We start from the raw sequence: 20,213 nt of genomic DNA, 5'->3' as shown, positions 1-20,213 counted from the left end.
AAAATAATGTTTTGAGTTTTATTATCGTTATAATTATTCTACCTGTGATGTGTGTTTGTGTATCTTTATGATAACTAGTGTCATTGTTATATTTGCAGTATTGACAAATTATGTCATTAACAATCAATTATTACAAAAAATAATATTGTTATAATATTTTAGAAACTTTTTAAATTATAGAAATAAATAACTTTCATATGAAACATTGATTCCTGGTTATCCTATATCTTTGATCCCTTTTGATGTGATCAGTTATTCAGTGTTTAATATAGGTTTGAGATTTGTCAAATATTATGACCCTGAGAATCACTAATTGTCGAGAGGTAAATCTGGTATATACTGCAACAGTAGAATTGGTAATATTAATGTTTTTAGAAATGTATTTCTTACCTAGGAGTGCTTTTATTCGTAAGGCACTACTTTTTTGATTTTTGTCGTAAATCTAAACAATGATTTATAATTTGATTGATCGAATGTTGGTTGGTAAACGTCAAGTAGCAAATAGTTCATGCATGTTCAGGACGAGAACGATGAATACAGTAGGTAGGTCTTGTAATAGGGGACAAAGGTCGGGAATATTTGGATTGCTACTGAAAACTGAAGGTACATTGGATAAGGACGGAATTTTGCCATGCAACATGCCACCTATGGTCACCAACGAGTTGTTACAAGGGATATCAACGTGCAATGATTTAAACAATGAAATTTAGAAAATAATCATTTATTCTCTTATGATACCAATGAAAATAGTCATACCAGATAAACGTTGAACTACCTTTCAAGTTAATGTAACACATTGAATGTGTGCAAGATCAATTTTATCGAAATTATTTTAAAAAGATATGTTAAATACAATTTTGCCAATCTTTCGTATGATGCTAAAAACATTGACTAATTTCGACAGCAGTTTGTTATTAGTTCCAAATATTTATTTTGATTTCTTTTTTTTTTTTTTTTTTCAAAACACAAGCATTTTTACACAATCTGCTCTTGATAATAAAAAACATAAAAATCCGTTCTTAGACACAAAAATGTATTCAAAATAGGGAATATCATGTTCATCGGTGCCAATTTAACTGAAAAGTAATTAAATTACATTATGCTTCTGTTATCTAAAAAAAATACTCCCTGATAATAATTGTTATACACAATGTGGATCAATCCATGACACAATAAGACACAAAATCAGTACAGTTTTTATATCAGAAGATATATTAATTTGAAAAAGTAAAATCAACAAAAACGTGGCCATGTGACTCCAACAAGAGGTCAACTTTTAAAAATGATCAATTGAAATATGTTACAATTTCTTTAAAAAATGGATAGTATGTCAAATTGTTTTACCTTATTGTGTAAATAAAATAAAAATCAGTTATTCAATATTTAATGATTTAAGCATGGATCCAATTTGGGTACGTCTCATACAAAATCATGGATCGTGAAGAGGTCGGTTCACACCCAACTTACATCCAAGTTTTCTCTGGTCTCTGGTTTCTATAGGAAAAGTCACCTCATTTGCTTATTATTTTTATATTATAACATACACATTGTTTATGATTTTGCTTCAAACAGTTATTTTGTCTATCTCTTACACTCCTTCGAGGTCATAGAAATGTGTAAGTATTGATAGCTCACAATCATCTGTTTTATAGAAAATATACAAGTATACACTGGATTAATTTTTTTTTTTTTTTAAAGATTTAACATATATCGTGAAATGAATTTGTGCTCTTCCTTTGGATTTGTTCACATTTAAGTATTTTTCAAAACAGGTGCAATGTCAATGTGTTTTTGTTTGTTTTATCACGTTTTGTAAACAAAGACGATAAGCTAGGTATGATAATGACAGTTTTGTACTTATATTAAAAGCAAACAATTTCAGTACTACAAAAACTGACAACATATCTAACAGTGATCATGAAATTGACATATTTTGCATATTTTGGTGCTGGTACCTGCGATTTAAAAATCTTTTACTGCGAGTACGCTATTCTTTCATCATTTTAAAGTTTCTTTTTTATATTATCAAAGCTATATCTCAGGGAAAAAATGTGTTCAATCACTATATATGTAAGCCACAAAGTTTTAATGAAATCTTTCATACAACGAAAGTCACATCAATTGGTTGTACATAATATTTTCAGCGCATATCTAGTTATTTTTTTCTTCTAACGTTTTGTAAATGTACATCTGCTGAGTGCAATCAATTGTTCTGTTCATCTGTATATCATCCAACCATATCAATACTTCAATATCAGGAAGAAAATGTATTTTACGCGGTTTCCTGTATCCTTATTTTATGATAACATATCATTTTCATTCATAACTGTTTATGTTTTGATAATATGATTGGTAATAGTTTTCCAAAATCTGCTTTCATTTTCAAATGACAATATTTAAATCGACTTTTAGTTTTAGGATTGATATAAAAGGTATTCGTTTAATTCAAATAATTAATTATAATGACATATTTGCAGGGCTAAGAATTATAGATTTGATCTTAAAAAAAATCAAATTGCTTAATTTACGATTGTTTGATTGGTTGATTGTTGGTTGCTTAACGTCCAGTGGCAAATATTTCATGCATATTCAGGACGAGAACAAATTAACAATAAATACAATAGGTAGGGTCTGTAATGTAGGCCATCCAGGAAGAAGGTCGGGGAAATTTAGACTGCCACTGGAAAATGAGGGTAAATTGGATAGGGACAGCAATTTTGCCTTGCAACAGGTCACCTACGGACCCCTCAAAGAGTTGTTGCAAGGGTTCTTAACGTGTCGAGAGCGTGGCATTCTCTCTTTACGAGGCATCGGATTTAACGTCCCCATTCTGACCGGACGTGGCTGCGTACTTGTACATCCCGCACAGCCAAACGGACGCCCCACTTTAGAGAGGGTTTTACCGCCGGTCGGAAGAAGACCAATGGTGACCATATTTCTATTCCCCAGTCACCCTTGGGGGTTCTTAATTTACGATAAGGAGGACATATGGTAAGATACATATCAGATGAAATTGTTTGAAACACTTCTACAAAAATTATTTGAGGTTATGCTTACCAAAACAAGTGTGAGTGATAACGACTTTAAGAAATCTGCCCATATTGTTTTTCCAATATATGTGAGATACAACATAAAACAAAAGGGGATCAATGAGTTATATAGTTTTCTAAGATTAGTCTTGATGCTTATCTTTAGAATGAAATATTATAAGCTTAACAATCTGTTTTTCCTTCTAAAAAGTCAACATCGCGATCACTGTCATCATACCTCTCACCGGAGTAATGTCCCCTGTCCGAATGCTTAGGAATTCTGTATTTTATTTCTCTTTTTCGATTCTTAATTTTTGAAGAACGATTTCTGAAACATTTAACCATTCTTTTGAAGTCTGGATAGTCTTCGTCGTCAAATAGATAGGTTTCAAGTATTTCAGATTCTTCATGTTTTGTTTCTTTTGCATTTTTACGACACTTCAATTCTAAACGCAAGTCGTTTGGATTTGTACAATAAACATTATCACTTTTGGTCATCAATCTCAAAGAAAGGTTTTGATCTGTATCTGGGTACACATTATTGTATCCGATTAGTATTTGTTCATTGTAACGCGTAGCATATTCCTTTAGTATTTCAGAACAGTTGTGTCCAGGAGCAGTGCAAGGGATAAAGTTAGAAAACATTACTAATACAAATTTTTCATTTTCTCCAAATTCCTTAATAAATTGTTCTTTCATACCAGCTAACAAATTGTTCGTCGGCTCCTTGTCATTTTTTCTTTTGTATGAACTGTCGCATATTTGTCTTCGTATTGTATCATCTGGGTCTAGAAATCTCGCTTCTCCGTGTATAGATTGGTTGGAATGGTTCAATAATAACCCAATCTATAAAACGAAACCGAAAATTGATCATATTTCCATAAATACTTCAAATTCCACTCAAGGCTGTCCCAATCTTTCTCGGCTTGTCTTATTACTTTTGTTTTCTTAGTTGCAACTTCATTGTATGACTCTATAACGGATATAAGAAACTGCCTTATGATTCCTTCAGGGTTTTATTTAGTTTCCTTAGAATATACCAACCAAGGCCTCTAAGGAGATATGGAAAGTAAGCTATTGATTTAGCATCATAGTAACCATACGGAAGTTTCATTATTCCTTTACTGTATTTACCAGGATCCGTAGTACAATACAGACATTTGAACTAACTTTAAAATTAAAGACCTTACCTCGTTAATAAATTTCAACAATAAAAGTTAATACACGTAACAAAATCCAAACTCACTGTTTTAATAAATTTAACTTCCTTAATGAATTTTAACCAATACAACAAAAAAATGTGTAGGCATTTCACCAAAGTAAAATATTTAACATACTGCAGGTGTCATTTATTTATAAGCGATAACAAATAATAAGGAAGTAATGTGTCAGATCTATTTTAGTATTGTTAGGTTGGTTATCTATGTAGATTAATGATAATTTAGATGAATAGTTTCCTTGGCACAGAAAATCCGATAAAAAGCTATACTTTCCTATTGGTGCTACGCATAGAAAGATGAGTATGAATATAATCACAAAGTAACCCTATTCTGTTAATGTTCTTCCTTAAAACCTTTTAATCAGATGAGTAGATTAACATTCATGTGAACTTCGAATTCTTTGTGTAATATGATTTGTTGAGCCGAAACATTTGCAATAGCGAATATAACGCTATATTTAATGATTATTGCATAAAATGTAGATTATTTCACTTTGATTTTACATCAGAAGAACCGCTAATTCTTTGACATACCTTTGGGAATAGTAATACAATACTCACAAAATTCTAATTATTACAGACAATATACTTTTGGTAGTTGTACCTAGTCTGAATTACTATTTACGAAACGAATACGAGATAATTATGGGCTTATTGACCCTATTAATCATTTTTAAACGGGACAAACAACGATTAAATCAAAAACTATTTCTAAATGTTGATAATTTGTTTATATATTAGAATAATTATACGAAGTCATGATTTAACTTTTCTATTTTTGTCATTGTGTCATTGGATGTTTATAATTTGCACTTTAGTGTTTAATTGACCAAGTGAGCGAGATACACCTCAATTAATGTATATTGTTGACAAAGCAGGTTTTAATGAATTCCCATACAGTACGCTTCACATACGTTTATGATTAAATGTTGTAGTTTAAGATATATATATATTAGAAACTCAGTTATTTTCATTTTTCATTTTATAATTGGTTTATTTAACACGTATTACATGTATAAAAAACTCCTTACAGATAAATTTTTACTTTTCAATGAAAGTGATTTAATGCATCTTAAAGCCAACAATCGCACACGAATGTTTAACTTTACGATTTTATATCCATGAAATTTTACAAAACGCCTGATGAACACGACGGTGACGTAGAGTTGTCGGAAATATTTCCCTTTTTACATTATATTTCTTTTTATTCTACACGTTTTACACTTCAGTTTTCAAAAACTTTAATTACCGTTTAGGTTAATCCATTTACAATTTTTGTAATCGTTAACGCGTTCATCAAGTTTGCCTGATATTAAAAAAGAGGGCGAAAGATACCAAAAGGAAATTCAAAATCAACAGTAGAAAATAAACTGACAACGCAATGGCAACAACAAAAGACAAACAACAGTATGCAAAACACAACATAGAAAACTAAAGACTGAACAACACAAATTCCACAAAGATTGATTTTAGGTGCTCCGGAAGTGTAAAAGTTCAGGTGATTTAACAAAAGCTGAATATACCATATGTTCTATGCTTGTTGAAATTGGTGATGAAATCAGGAGACGTAATAATATCATCAAAAAGGCAACTACCGATAGACGAAAATGCATAGATGTTAATTATAACGTAGTCACTATCATGCCTTCAGTATTAAACAAAACCCATACGTATAGTAATTTTTAAAAGGCATAGAATGACCAAATAAAAAAATAATTGAAAGCAAAACCAAATAAATAACTCATCCTACAAGTCTACACCAACGGACGGCGTTAACAGACAATTCCTGCAAACTTTATTTAACAGATTCCTATTATGGGACCGACACTTTAGAAGGAGGTGTTGGAATAATTAAAAACCCCCATTAGGCAAAATGAAGTGATGTGACAACATGACATACGAAAAAACTGTTAAATGCAGGTGTACAGTGCTTGACTTCATAATGGTGCATAGCACAATACAAATATGAGAAAAAAACAATAAGTATAAATCTTAGAGTATAAATATATATTGCATGCTTGCACGAAGTCCAATTTTAACTAATGAAATGATTTTTGATACCCATGCACAATGTCTTAAAACAAGTATCGGTAGGATGTTTGACAAAAAGATAAAATCCTGGTTACTTCTTAATTATGTAATGTAGTATTAAAATGAAATCAATGTTAGTATCGATAACGAGTATGTTAGAAAAATTAACCACAGTACGATATCAATATAAAAAGAGACTAATGATTCCAAGGGACATTCAAAACTCATAAATATGACCGAGGCAAAAAGGACGACGAAAAAACAAACAAGGCCACAAAGCACTACATAGAAAACTAAAGACTAGGTTACATGACCCAGCTAATCGCTGAGGGTAACCTCAAGTGATACAGAAGGGTCTGAAGATACTGCTCCACTATAGTTAGTGGCACGCGTAATGTTGCTTATGGTTAGTATATATTTGATGATACGCCTCATTCGGTTAAACCAGGAAACCTGGAATATCGTATTAACTAAATAACCTTTCAGATAATTTGATTCAAAAATGTCACAGTAACAGTGCTAAGTTTATATTTTTACAGTAAGATACGAGTGTAAATAACCGTTGCATATACGATTCCGACAGTTTCAGGCTTACAAACTAATTGATATTGGTATCTACGTAACAAACTGGAATATATATATATATATATATATATATATATATATATCTTAAGTGGTTTGTTGTACTAGTAATCAAATTCATGATTTGATAATAAATTGTTTAACTTTGTCTCAATCTCAAACATTTGTTTTATAAGGGTTAGAAGGATGGACAGTGTGGTAGAGTAAAACGTCACCTAAATTGATATAACTTTGTGAAATCATTCTCCCCACGTACATCTAAACTTGTAAGTTGAAAGAAAAAGAAAATTTGTTCAAATGGGTTTTCTGGATTTTATTTTTTGTTGCTTTATTGGGTGATAGAGCTTTATCACTGGAAAAGAATAAGGAAGTAAAAAAAATGTATTTCATTCAAGATGAATGTTTAAATCGTTGTTCATATCGAAAACAAACAACAAACATGTTCTCGGATTAATTTGCACTTCTCGTGAGTGCAAATTGGAACCACATTTTTTTTTAATGTAGAATTATCAAACTTGGCAATAATATACCTATGCCTATAGGTAAAACAGTTAAAAAAAAAGTTTTGATATGGCTCGCCCCGTTCGGCATTACGAGTGAAATCAGTGTCAATATCCTATAGGATATTTTTTTTCCCCATAGGATTTTTAAAAATCCTACAGGATTTTTAGAAATCCTATAGGATAAAGTCATAATCCCGTAGGATATTTTTAATATCCTGTGGGATATTTAAATCCCTTAGGATAAAAATATCCTGTAGGAGATAAAATATCCTATGGGATAAAATTAATATCCTACAGGATTAAAATTCCTGTGGGATTTTTAAAAAAAAATTTCAATCCTATAGGATATAAATTATCCTATGGGATTATCATGAGAAACTTTTTTCCATAAAAAATGTCCCTTAGGATTATTTATTTCTCCTAAGGGATTTAATTTGTCCTATGGGATATTTTTTCTCCCTTAGAATTATTTATTTCTCCTAAGGGATTTAATTTGTCCTATGGGATATTTTTTCTCCCTTAGGATTATTTATTTCTCCTAAGGGATTTAATTTGTCCTTTGGGATATTTTTTTTCCCTTAGGATTTTCTTCTTTCCCTTAAAATTTTCTTCTCTCCCTTAGGATTAATTTTGTCCCTTAGGTTTTTTTTTTATCTCCCTTAGGATATCTTTTGTCTTGTATGATTTCTTTCAATTTGATAAATGTTAATTTTGTGCTGTAGGTCAGTTTTATCCGATTTGCTTTTTTTCTATAAATATATTTATGGTGTTGTTTGTATCAGTGTTTTGATTTTGATTAAAAAACAACCGTGCAAGACCCTCACAGGTAGTCAAGTCAAGTAGGAAAAACCTTGTTGTTGATTAAAAAAATCTCAATATACTACATCATGCACTTCAAATATTACAATACTTTTAGCTCATCTATGCGAAAAAGTCAAGAATACAGAATATTAAACATCATTAGGAAAGGTAAATTTAGATCTAGTGACAATAAAGATTTTTTTTAACTTGTATTGATAGCTTACAACCTCATAGATATATATTACTCCAACCAAGAGTTACAAACTATACCTCAGAATATGCAACAGAATACTGTGGATTCATTTGTACGTCAGAAAACAATTTTCTGTTTTGGTGGGTACTGAGTACAAATTATTGACAGTGATATGTTTTGTCCGACTCAATTTTTATATTATAATGTGATTGTTTAAAATTAAAATTGGGCAAATCATTCAGTCAATTAACCACAACTGAAGGTGCAGGGCTAAATAACCATCTTGGAAATGAGAAATGACAATTCTTAATATACAATTGCATACCAAATTTCACAAGTGTTTACTTTCATTAGAAATGACATAGACACAAACTTTAACATTTAGACTATGCAAAAGTTTCAAAGCAAAAAGACCATGACTGAAGTAGAGGTGCTAACACTATCCCTGGAAATGAGATTTGCCAATGTCAACTCAACTGCATACTAAATATATTTGACTTTAGTACAAACAAGTAAAATAAAGGGGAATATTTCAAAGAGACAACCCGACCAAAGGGCAGAAAACAACTGATGTCCACCATTGGGTCTTAAACACAGCTAAAAAGTCCTGCACCTAAAGGCGTGTGTCCGTGTTTCCTAATATTTCATCAAAATGTTTCTACCCAACATCCATTCTATCCAATAGCAAGGACCACATTTCTCATGAATTGAATTGAAAGAACATTTAGAATATTTCAATCCTAAACTATTTCTCATATTTCATTTATCATAAAAATACTTTTTATATATTTCACTTGTCAGAATAATAAAAAAAACAATTTATTGGTTTCCAACTTGGTCTTAAATTCTGTTACTTAGACCATTAAATGATTAAAATTAAAAACTTTAGAAATATATCACACATTCTCTTTTTTTCTTTTAATACACAAGCTATAGCACAATGAGGTGCATTGGTCATAAATTGAAAATGAAGGACCAGTAAGTTGATGAAAGGCCAACCTAGAAACTTTTACAAACTATAAATTAAAACCTATTCTATTATATTAAGACAAACAAATAATAAAAAAGACAATTGTTGACATAACATATGTATTTTGTATTTACAAAAGAACTATGCAAAATATACATATAAACACATTTCTTTCTATTTGAAAGTTGTTTTTTACACAGGTAAATTATCTCAGATATATATATTTTCATTAAATGTCAATACTTCAATGCAAAAAAGCATGACTAAAAAAAGAAATACATGTAAGAAAAGTATGTTCTATTGTCTACAATGTTACATGCATACATTTCAATTGAAGATTTCCATTTCTCATCTTGTACAAAAGAGAAGGTTCAATAAGGCTCGGACTACTAAATCTTATTACAATTCTCATTGAATGACTAATTAATACAATGCATTCTAGTTAAACGATGAATCAATCAATAGGAAAATATGTATCAGTATTGATTTAAGCATAAGAAATAAGCATTACTTTTTCCCTACCAATTAAAACAGGCTAATTTCAATATGTTTTAATCAGCAACTTAAAAAGCTTTTAGCCAGAAAATTGACACTTACCCAATCTACTTTCAGAATACAAATAACTTTTCAAAATTTTCAAAATAAATAATACTAACATTGACTTAACTTGTCAAAACACTTACTGTAGCAATTGAAATATTATTTACAAATTAGTTTTTTATATTAACATTTGTACATTTGTGAACATTAAAGATATAGCACTGCTATACAAAAACACTTAGTTTTCAAAATAATCATGAATCAAAATTCCATACAAAAATTGCAAACTACAGTACTGTACATTAATGTGAATGATATTTAGTTTCATACAGTCAACTGCTTAAACATGTTGTCACTTATCATGCTTATAAAATGCTGAACTGTCTTCACTAAAGGACAGCAGCTACAAGTTTCTACGAATTAATCTTTGAAACAAACATACAGAAGTCATTTCATTTATAGACACAAAATTTGGTGCTCATATGACATAAGAAGATTATCTATCAAATGTTCCTAGGAGGTAAATATATATACAAAATATATAAAATATACAAAATAGAATTAGTTTTGAGGACTTAAACCCGTGGTCGGTGTGTAACAATCCTAACTGCGGTGTTTCTCTCAAAAGTCTGGATATGGTTGTTGATCGCAGCCAACAAATTACCTTCCATAGCTGGTTGTTCATGTTGTGGTTTCTTGTAACGTCCCATATTTTGTGGCAAAGGAGTCTTTGGTGCAGGGCGTCTTGTTTTCTCGAGGGTAGATAGGTAGTTGATCCACCAAAGTTCATCTTCTCTGTTTAACTTTCCATTTTGAACCCATTTTGGAAGATCTCGTCTCATCAACTGTATGATACCACCAATCTTTTCCATGTTTGGTTCCACCTTCCTCGGCATGTCGAGATTCTGTAATATATTAGTCAGCTCCAATGTTTTGTATGGTGCTGACTCCAATGGCCATTCTTTCATTGCCAAGAAAACTTTGTCTCCATCCTTTGTCAATTTGAATACGTGCTGACTTTTGATTCCAGCTAGACTGGATGGATATGCCATCTGATCCCGGAAATCATACAGTGATTCTACATGCTTTGCAATAGGTTGCGGTGTGTAAGACCTTTTGATCAGATCCAAAAGGCTTGGGATGGTTGTTGTCTTTTCTTTTGAAGCTTTAACAGAAATCCTACTGAATAACTGATCAACATCCTCATGGGTGTGACCCACCATGAGGAATGTCAGCTTTATCTGTAAAAAAAAAAGATATAGATTTGTAATAAGTTATTAAAGCTTCAATTCCAAATTTCACATTGTTCAACTAAAATTTCATAAGTGCCAATACTCTTTGGTGCACATTAATAATAATAAGAGTCAACATACTGAATGTATTGCCTGCTTTACTGACCATGGAATTTATTTTGATAGCCCTAAATATGAAGCATTATTACATGTATCATCATTAACAAGACTCTGATGATGATAATGGAAGTATTAACGACCTTGACTTGCTATACAGCCCTCACACGGTCGGTAGGCTCTGTGTTGAAGACCGTACTTTGACCTATAATGGTTTACTTTTACTAATTGTGACTTGGATGGAGAGTTGTCTCATTGGCATTCATACCACATCTTCTTATATCTATATACATATAAACATCTTACAATCATTCCATAAACCAAATATTAGTATAAGTGACTTACTGCTTATAGTTTAAGAAAAACAGACCAAAACACAAAAACTTAGCATTGAGCAATGAACCATAAAAATGAGGTGGAGGTCAATAAAACTTGCTGGACAGGTATCTACACTGGAAATATTTCTATACACCTAATATAGTTGACCTATTGCATACAGTATTGGAAAAACAGACTATAACACACAAACTAAACTTTTAACTAGTGAACCATGAAAATGACGTCAAAGTCAGATGACACCTGGATATGTACACATAAAAATCATTCCATTCACCAAATATAGTAGTTCAACACAAAAAATAAACTGAACAACAAAAAGCAGAATATGGTTAATATTCATTATAGTCGTGAAATAACTTCAATGACTGAAAATCGTAATTATTGGCATCTCTGAATTTTACTGACAATTTTTTAAAATTGACTAGTTTCCCAAGGAAGTGCCACTTAGCTACGAATAGATGATAAATAAGTTGACTCTAGACAAAAATACACACATCATGAAGATACATATTATCAGTCCATACATAAAAAATTCTAGATTTTTTTACAATTTGGATATTCATTTTATTATGTTAGAAATCAAACATGAAAATTTGAGTCAAATCAGTGAAAATGAATTAGCTGGGTTTTACCCCTTTAAGTGATTGCCTTAAATGTATTTTTTGGAATCTGTGACTACAACATGCACTTTTGTTTTGTTTTATGAAACATTTTCTTTTTTTCTTTTCATAAGTTAGTGATTTTTTGTTATTGTTGATGAAATGACAAGCACATATATGATATATACATGACATATATATCTGCTCTTTGGTAGGGTTGTTGTCTCTTTGACACATTCCCCATTTCCATTCTCAATTTTATGTTATAGCAAAAAAGTGTTTTAATTTGCAACAAACAAATATTGGAACTAAAAATGTATTGCATGCTGTTATGTCTGAATTTATGCCCTTGTGATTTGAAGTAAGAATAACAAAAATGCATGTATGCTAACAAATTCCAATAAAAGTTTCAAATACTAAATTTTATTACCATGGTAACTCCATCTATCAATAAATTAAATAAATGCAAAAAAAATAAATTACCTTTTTTACAATTTCCATTTTCACCAACATTGCTAGGAATATTATCACATATTTATTTTTGTTGTCTTTTGGGGAATTATCAGCTTGAATATATAGTGTAGGAGGTAAACCACCATTTTCCTAAAAAGAAAAAAAAGGGAATCAGGTTTACATATTATACATCATATCATCACAGTTAAAAGATATCCAACCCTATTATACCAAACATAATATATTTTTCTAGCATATGAAGTATTTTAGTCATAAAAGTATTTAAGTCAAAGCTTATTTTTGAGAAAAGAAGTTTGTTCACCGATAAAACTGCATGAATAAATTGTTTCATTTTCATCTCTTATCATGAGAAGCGCAATTTGTTCCCAACTTTTATAAACTTCTCACATTTCTTTGAAAAATTACAGATTATTGCTTATATTTCCATTACATTTTTGGTAAAAAGCAAAATAAATAATGTTCATGCATTTATATATATATATATTCCCTTGCTGGGATTTCGAACTCATGCTACTGAGATATCGTGCCACCAAATCACATTGTACTGTGAACGACGCACTAGACCACTCGACCACCTAGGCTCTTTATTATTATATATATATTCAGAAATGGGAATGTGAAAATTAACCTCATTATCAAACGAGAATAACATAGCGGTCTAGTGCACATGTAAAAACAAAATAAGCCATGAAATATGTTTTTTTTCTAAAAATCAGTTTTGAATTTGTTTTCCATTTTGTCAACACTTGGCGTTTTAGCTTTTTATAGGGTATGGGTTTTGCTCACTGTAGAAGGCCATACTTTGACCTGCAATAGTCTACAACATTGTCTCTATGCATAATTAGTTCATTGGCAACCATACCCATCGTTCTTACTTTTTTTATATGCAACCCTGTCCAATTATTATTTCTAATTGAATAGTAATGCTAGCTTAGATTAATCTGTAATTTTTCAGTGTCTGTGTCATGTGAAATCTTTGGAGATATGTCTAATTGGCAGTCATACCACATCTCTTAACTTTCATATCTTTGATGTTTAAAATTAATGGACTAAAGGTGGCTTCTATACACTTAGACGTTCTTGTTGTTGAATAAATTGTAAAATAAATGAAAATGTGTTACTGTGGATTAATTATCATTCGTTGGATACCAATTTTCGTGGCTTTCGTTGATACTGGTAAACCACGAATTCAAATGGTCAATGAATTACAAATTTTCTTTAGGCTTTGTATCCAAGGTATGGCAAAACCACGAAATCAAATATCCAGGAAAATGCAAGTTTTCCTCAATCCACGAAAATTGATACCCACGAAAATAAATGAATCCACAGTATTCTCTTACATGAGAACTTTAGCTAATTGTTTCACTTTAAACTTGATAATAGATACTTACTGTTGCTACATCGCCCAACACAGACATCAAACAATTCAAGGTGATATTACAATCAGAGGAAAACTGATCTGTCCATGTAAATGTTAATGCCTTATTTAATCCATGACATAAAACACCTGTAACATGGTGGTGCATTTTTTCAAGTGTTGTTTCATTCTGAAAAAAAAAAAAGTTTAAAAACATGTGCTCATAACTTAAACAAGAATGCAATCATAATTCAAAATATTGGCTAACAGGAAGTAGTTATATGACTTATCTGAAGGTGCACTCTTAACATGCTTAACTCATCTATATTGAGCGGCTGACCAAATAAAGTCATTGATTTCAGTAGTTTCTGAGAAAAATATGACAAAAAAAGTTGAATTCCTTCCAATATTGAAAAATTCAAAGTAATTGCAAACAAGAGTTAGGTATCTGACAAATCTCCAGATTCTTTTTTATATCACATGTCATCACTGTCAAGCTGATGACCAAATAGCAAATATGAGGTCATTTTATTTTAATAGTAGTTCCTTGAAAAGTTGGACGAAAGTGTTGTACCAACAGATAGACTAGGTGCTACCAATAAAGCCCCCTTCTTATCTAGAATGGTAAAATATTTGTCTCATATAAAATGCTCAAAGAAAATAAATACTGCAAGAAGTCATTTTCACTACACATCCTGTTAGTTCATATGATTGCTGCTTTGCGTTAAGTTAATCAATCATTTAATTACAATGTAAATATAGTGCAAGATACAATTCAATACAGAGAAAGGTTAGGAGTTTGACCAGACCAAATTCTATTAATTGCAGATGCTAACACCACTTAGATCTTCACGATTATGTGTCATTTCCTAGATATTCATAGCAAAATAGAACATTCAAATGATATACCAAACAAGAATGTGTCCATAGTACACAGATTCCCATATCGCACTATCATTTTCTATGTTCAGTGGACCGTGAAATTGGGGTCAAAACTCTAATTTAAAAATTAGAAAGATCATATCATAAGGAACATGTGTACTAAGTTTCAAGTTGATTGGACTTCAACTTCATCAAAAACTAACTTGACGAAAAACTTTAACCTGTAGCGGGACAGACGGACGGACAAAAAAAAAGACGCACAGACCAGAAAACATAATGCCCATAAATGGGGCATAAAAATGGACCTTTTTTGTTGTTTTTATTTTATAATTTTACAAATAAGATGAATCTAACACTGCGAGCCTGCTTTCAACATTGAAATTGATTATTGCATTGAAATATCATGTTCTAAATATAACCCTTATAATAAAAATATGCCCTTCCAAAACAAACTCACCTTAAAATGTAATGGAAACCTTGGTAGATTGGTTTTGGACTGATCCATATTGTCAATGATAACAGAAGTGTACATGCTTGGATGTTCTTTGGATTTCTTTATGTGTTTATAATATTTTTCCCTGCAGATTCTGAAAAAAAATCAAAAATATATACATTACACTCACAAATGATTAATAGTTGTGGTAATTCCATGACCATGACTTCCCTACAACCAACACATTTTCTAGAAGTGGTGAGTAATCATAAATGGTTTCATTGCCCAACATCATGGTGTAGTAATGTTAGGAAGAATACACTTTCTTTGTACTTGTGCACAGTAGGGACTTAACTAACTAAAAAGCCTGTGTCGCTCACCAAGGTCTATTTGCATCTTCAATTATGAACACTCACAAACATTGGAGACCAGAATAGAATTTATGACAATTATCTTTTTTTTGCTGATATTGTATCATTGATAATTTTTTCTTTTTATAGTTTCTCTCTATCTTCTTGAGTTTTTGCCCAAACACCAAAAAGGGTAAAAAAAATCTTAATTTAAGACTACTTACTCATATCATATTGGCTTTTTTAAGTGTCTATCTATCTTTCATAATTTTCAAGATAATAGTCAAATTAATTGTTGTTTGTTACTGTGTTCCATTATCTGTTTTTTGTTCATTCTTTTGTGCATAAATTAGGCCATTAGTTTTCTTGTTTGAATTGTTTTACATGTGTCATTTGGGGGCCTTTTTATAGCTGACTATGCTGTATGGGATCTGCTCATTGTTAAATGCAGTTGGTGTCCCTAAAGTTGTTAATTTCTGTGTCATTTGGTCTCTAGTGGAGAGTTGTATCATTGGCAATCAATACCACATCTTCTTTTTTATAAAAACAGTAAAAAAAATAACCAAGAGCAATAACTCCATAACAAGTCAACTGAGGGTTTTGTACAAATGGGCAGATCACAACATAACATCTCTCTCATCATGTTTTCCCCAATTATAGCAGCTTTCAAGATAATCAGACAAATTTGCATTTAACCCCCACTGTTCTATTTTAAGCTATGTTGGCAATTTTGGTTGGCAGGCATGGTCATAGGCCACCTTTTTTGTATACTAAAAACCTAAGAAGATTGTTGCAGAGTTTGGTAAATTTGGTTCAGTACTTGCAGTTGAGCTAATAATGTAGATGTATTTGCATCAATCATGAAAAGTACAAAAAAAAAACATTTTTAAGAGTGGATAAAATTCTTACTCTTGAAGAAGAAAGTGTGCTCTTCTCTTGTCCTTCAGCTCTCCCAAATCGATCTTTGTCAGTTTTTTGCTGATGGTCTCTTTAAAGATTACGCACTCATTACATTTGCTGAGCTTCTGATACTATAAACAAAAAGATTACATCTATTTAATTCTATGAATGTTTCTTAATGTATGCATGACTGAACATTTGTTAATATGACGAAGGAATTAATTATGTGACATAAAGCAGGAGATATGATATATAAAGTCACTGTCATACCAATGAACTATTAAAGACTTGCAACATAAATTTCATTTTTTTATTAATAAAAGATTGAAATATAGTTTAGTTTCATTTTGAAGGTCCAATGTGACCTTTAGTTGCTTAAATCCATGTCAATTGGACTCTATAGGATAGTTGTCTCATCATTCATGTGTCATACAACATGACCTTTATTTAACATAAAGTGCAGAAAGTAATTTTTATGTCATAAACATGCATATATATGTTGACTTTGACATAATTGACAATTTTACACATAATTATTGAAAAAAAATTGATGTTTGTCATGACTTTACCAAAACATATATTTTGTACATATTAAACAGCTTTGTAAAATACAGTTGATACCATATGTTTTATGTGCATTGGCATCATAACTGTCAAGATGTGTCAGACTGTGATGATTTCCTACTTTTCAGTTATAATTTAGACATCTGCATATTATTTTATCCCTTCATCATGTTCATAAACCAACACCTTTGTTCTGAATATTACTCCATACAAACCTTTGGAATCTTAACATGAGGAAACTCTTCAATCCACATTCCATAGAACCTCTGGTATGATAAATAGGGTGATCCTAAATTCTCACAGGAAAATTTGTAATCTGTCTAAACTTGTAGTATAGAGAGACATGATGGCAAATGTATTTCCAGAATATCAGGCTGATCATCACCATATCTCTTGCATAGACCTGTAACAAAACTCTTTGCTTCAAGGTACTGGCGACTCTTGTATTGTTGGCTACATCTTTTGTCAGAATTGTCTAAATCTTCATTAGTAGACCTACATTTCTTTTTCATGTAGTAATACCTGAAATTTAAAAATGTAAAAAATATAACAGGCTGATACCACTACTAATTTATGTGGTTTTATTTTCTCGGATTATTTGACATCAATTTTAAAAATCCTTTTAAGGAAATGTGTTTTTTTGTCATAAAAATCATTTTTCAATTTGTTTTATCTGTGAAAAATGAACACAAATCAAGTAAATTGTTAAAGAAACCACCCTAGACTTGATTCAAACAAATAATTCTACAGATCCTGTTTTGAGACTGTCAAAGTTTCATAAATTACATAGCAAATTGACCTTTAGAAGTTTTTTATGTCTAAAAAAAACTAAGCCACAGACTGAATATAACATGTATAAGAAGAGTGTTCATCTGTTTGGATATATGTTAAACCCCGCCACATACTTTATGGGCCTGTCCCTAGGACCCTGTAAATTAATGGTTGTTCCTTGCTGTCTGTCATATCTTTTTTTGATGGTGGCTTTAGCATATATCTGGCTATTTGATTTCTCAATTGAATCGCTTCCCATTCTGTGAGCATAAATAGTTTACTATACAATATGGGATTTTCATTGTTAAAGACCTAACAGTGACATGTAGTTGCTTACAACCTCCTCATGGATAGCTGTTTGATTGGTATTTTAAAACAAATGTATATATATACATTAAAAATTAACCAGGTAGACTACAACAGAATGTGGGATCACTACTTTTGATTTGAATTGATTTTGATTTTTTGTGTTTTTAACATCACTTAGAAGCACCCCTTTTGGGCAATCTTGTGGCAGCCAGTTTTTATTGGTGGAGGAAGCAGTAGCGCCCAAATAAAACAACCGACCTTTGATAGGAAAACTGACAATCCTAGTCAATTAAGATTGGAGTCAAGCACACCCGCACAAGCGGGGTTCTAACTCACAACCTCAGTGTTGACTGGCTAGTGATTACAGTAGTAACTACTAAGATCACAAACCACCGAGGCCCCCTCACTACTTTGATGTTGGGTTGCTGTCATAAGGATGTGTAGCCCATGAACTAATTTATTTATACTTTTAAGGTATTATACCTCCTCCTTTTTATGCCATACACAATCCTCCATGCATATTCACATACTCTCCTACCAGTCAGCACAAAAGTCAACTGTTTATCTTCTAAACTGGCATCATTGCACCTGTGTACATAATTAAAAAAAAAAACATTTGAAAAAAGTAGATCTCAAGACCACACGTTTTACGGTTTAGGTTTTACGAACTGGTGTTAAGATATGGTATCTATGTCAAAGGTACTACACCAACAATATAACATATTTTTACCAAATGGTTTTTGAATGTTTAAAACTTTTCATGAGAAGTGAATTTTTACCTATCTTCAACATTTTCATAACACATGTCCATTTGGTTATAGATTAAGTCTTATAAAATTGGTCAATAAGAATGAGGCCCTTCATGGGGGTGTCCAAGTAATCGCATAATCACAAATCTTTTGCCAATATAATCTTATAATCATTAATTATTTTTTTAAACAAGATAATCAAATAATCAAAAATACAGTCCTAGATAATCAACTAATCAAATAATCATGAAATATTTGGTCTGGTAATCAAATATTCACTATAAAATCACATTATCAAAAACCCCATTAGGAGGCTCAAGAACCAAAGATTCTCTTTTTTCTTTTTCATCTGATTTGAAAGAAACGAGTAAAATTTATAAAAGATTTCATGTTATTTGTATACATGTATCATGAGACAAATTTTTTTAAAGAAAATTAACATCAGAGCTCATCTATCTTTGTTGGGGAAAAAAACCCAAACAAAATGGGTTTTTTTTAAATTACTTTAAATCAAGTTTTATTAGACTTCTTGTAATTAAGTTAAGGCAGCTTTAATCAACAGAAACATGTACAAATGCATATCAGTATGCGAATGTACACGTATTTGCCATATATATATATATTCTTTTACTGACTCTGCGAAGGCTGTATAGCCAGTCAAGATCATTAAAACACTCTTGTAGTAAATAAAAATCTATTCATATATAAATATACCTTATGTTTCTTTCAATGAAATCTGACTGTTCTTCTTGTGTCTTTTTATAGAACATAGCTCTACAGGTCTGAATTGTCTGAACATTACTGGTGCTTAAACATTTTTTCTCACAGCATGGCGAATTCACAAGGTTGCAAATAACATTGAAGTCTGTCTCCTTATCTTTTAATACATTTGATGTTTTTTCACGTTTCCTGGCTAAAATTAAAAAGAATAAATAAAAATACAAGTATTCAGGAGAAATATCAGAGCCTTACATTTTAAAAAAAACCACTTGCCACTCTTTTCTTTTTAAAAACATGACAAAGATTAGGGGAACAGACTGTTTAAGATATCTCCTGGTCTAAATAGGAACAAGAGTGCACACGCTGAAATGTCTCGCCTTCTTTTCTAACCATTGATTTTATGTTGATAGTCCTAAATATAAAGCTTTACTACAAGTAACACATAAACTTAACATGATCCAATAAAATGAGGTCAAGGTCAGATAAACCAAACGAGAAATACATGTACACCTTACAATCATTCAATAAACCAAACATAGTTGACCTATT

General features: G+C 31.0%; 1 protein-coding gene across 1 annotated transcript; it reads right to left on the bottom strand.

Annotated features, from left to right (window-relative positions):
• Nucleotides 1-10,156: 10,156 nt before the first annotated feature.
• LOC127711665 (uncharacterized) lies at nt 10,157-14,115 on the bottom strand. Its single transcript, XM_052217781.1, has 3 exons — nt 14,021-14,115; nt 12,639-12,758; nt 10,157-11,109 (listed from the first exon to the last, which is right to left on the bottom strand). Exons 1-3 carry the CDS (start codon nt 14,045-14,047, stop codon nt 10,444-10,446), a joined length of 813 nt encoding a protein of 270 aa, XP_052073741.1. The 5' UTR covers nt 14,048-14,115; the 3' UTR covers nt 10,157-10,443.
• Nucleotides 14,116-20,213: the final 6,098 nt, after the last annotated feature.

This window comes from Mytilus californianus, unplaced genomic scaffold (assembly GCF_021869535.1).
Source record: "Mytilus californianus isolate M0D057914Y unplaced genomic scaffold, xbMytCali1.0.p SCAF_8, whole genome shotgun sequence".
Taxonomy (NCBI): domain Eukaryota; kingdom Metazoa; phylum Mollusca; class Bivalvia; order Mytilida; family Mytilidae; genus Mytilus; species Mytilus californianus.
The sequence above is the reverse complement of the archived record's forward strand: the minus strand, read 5'-3'. Positions and strand labels throughout refer to the sequence as shown.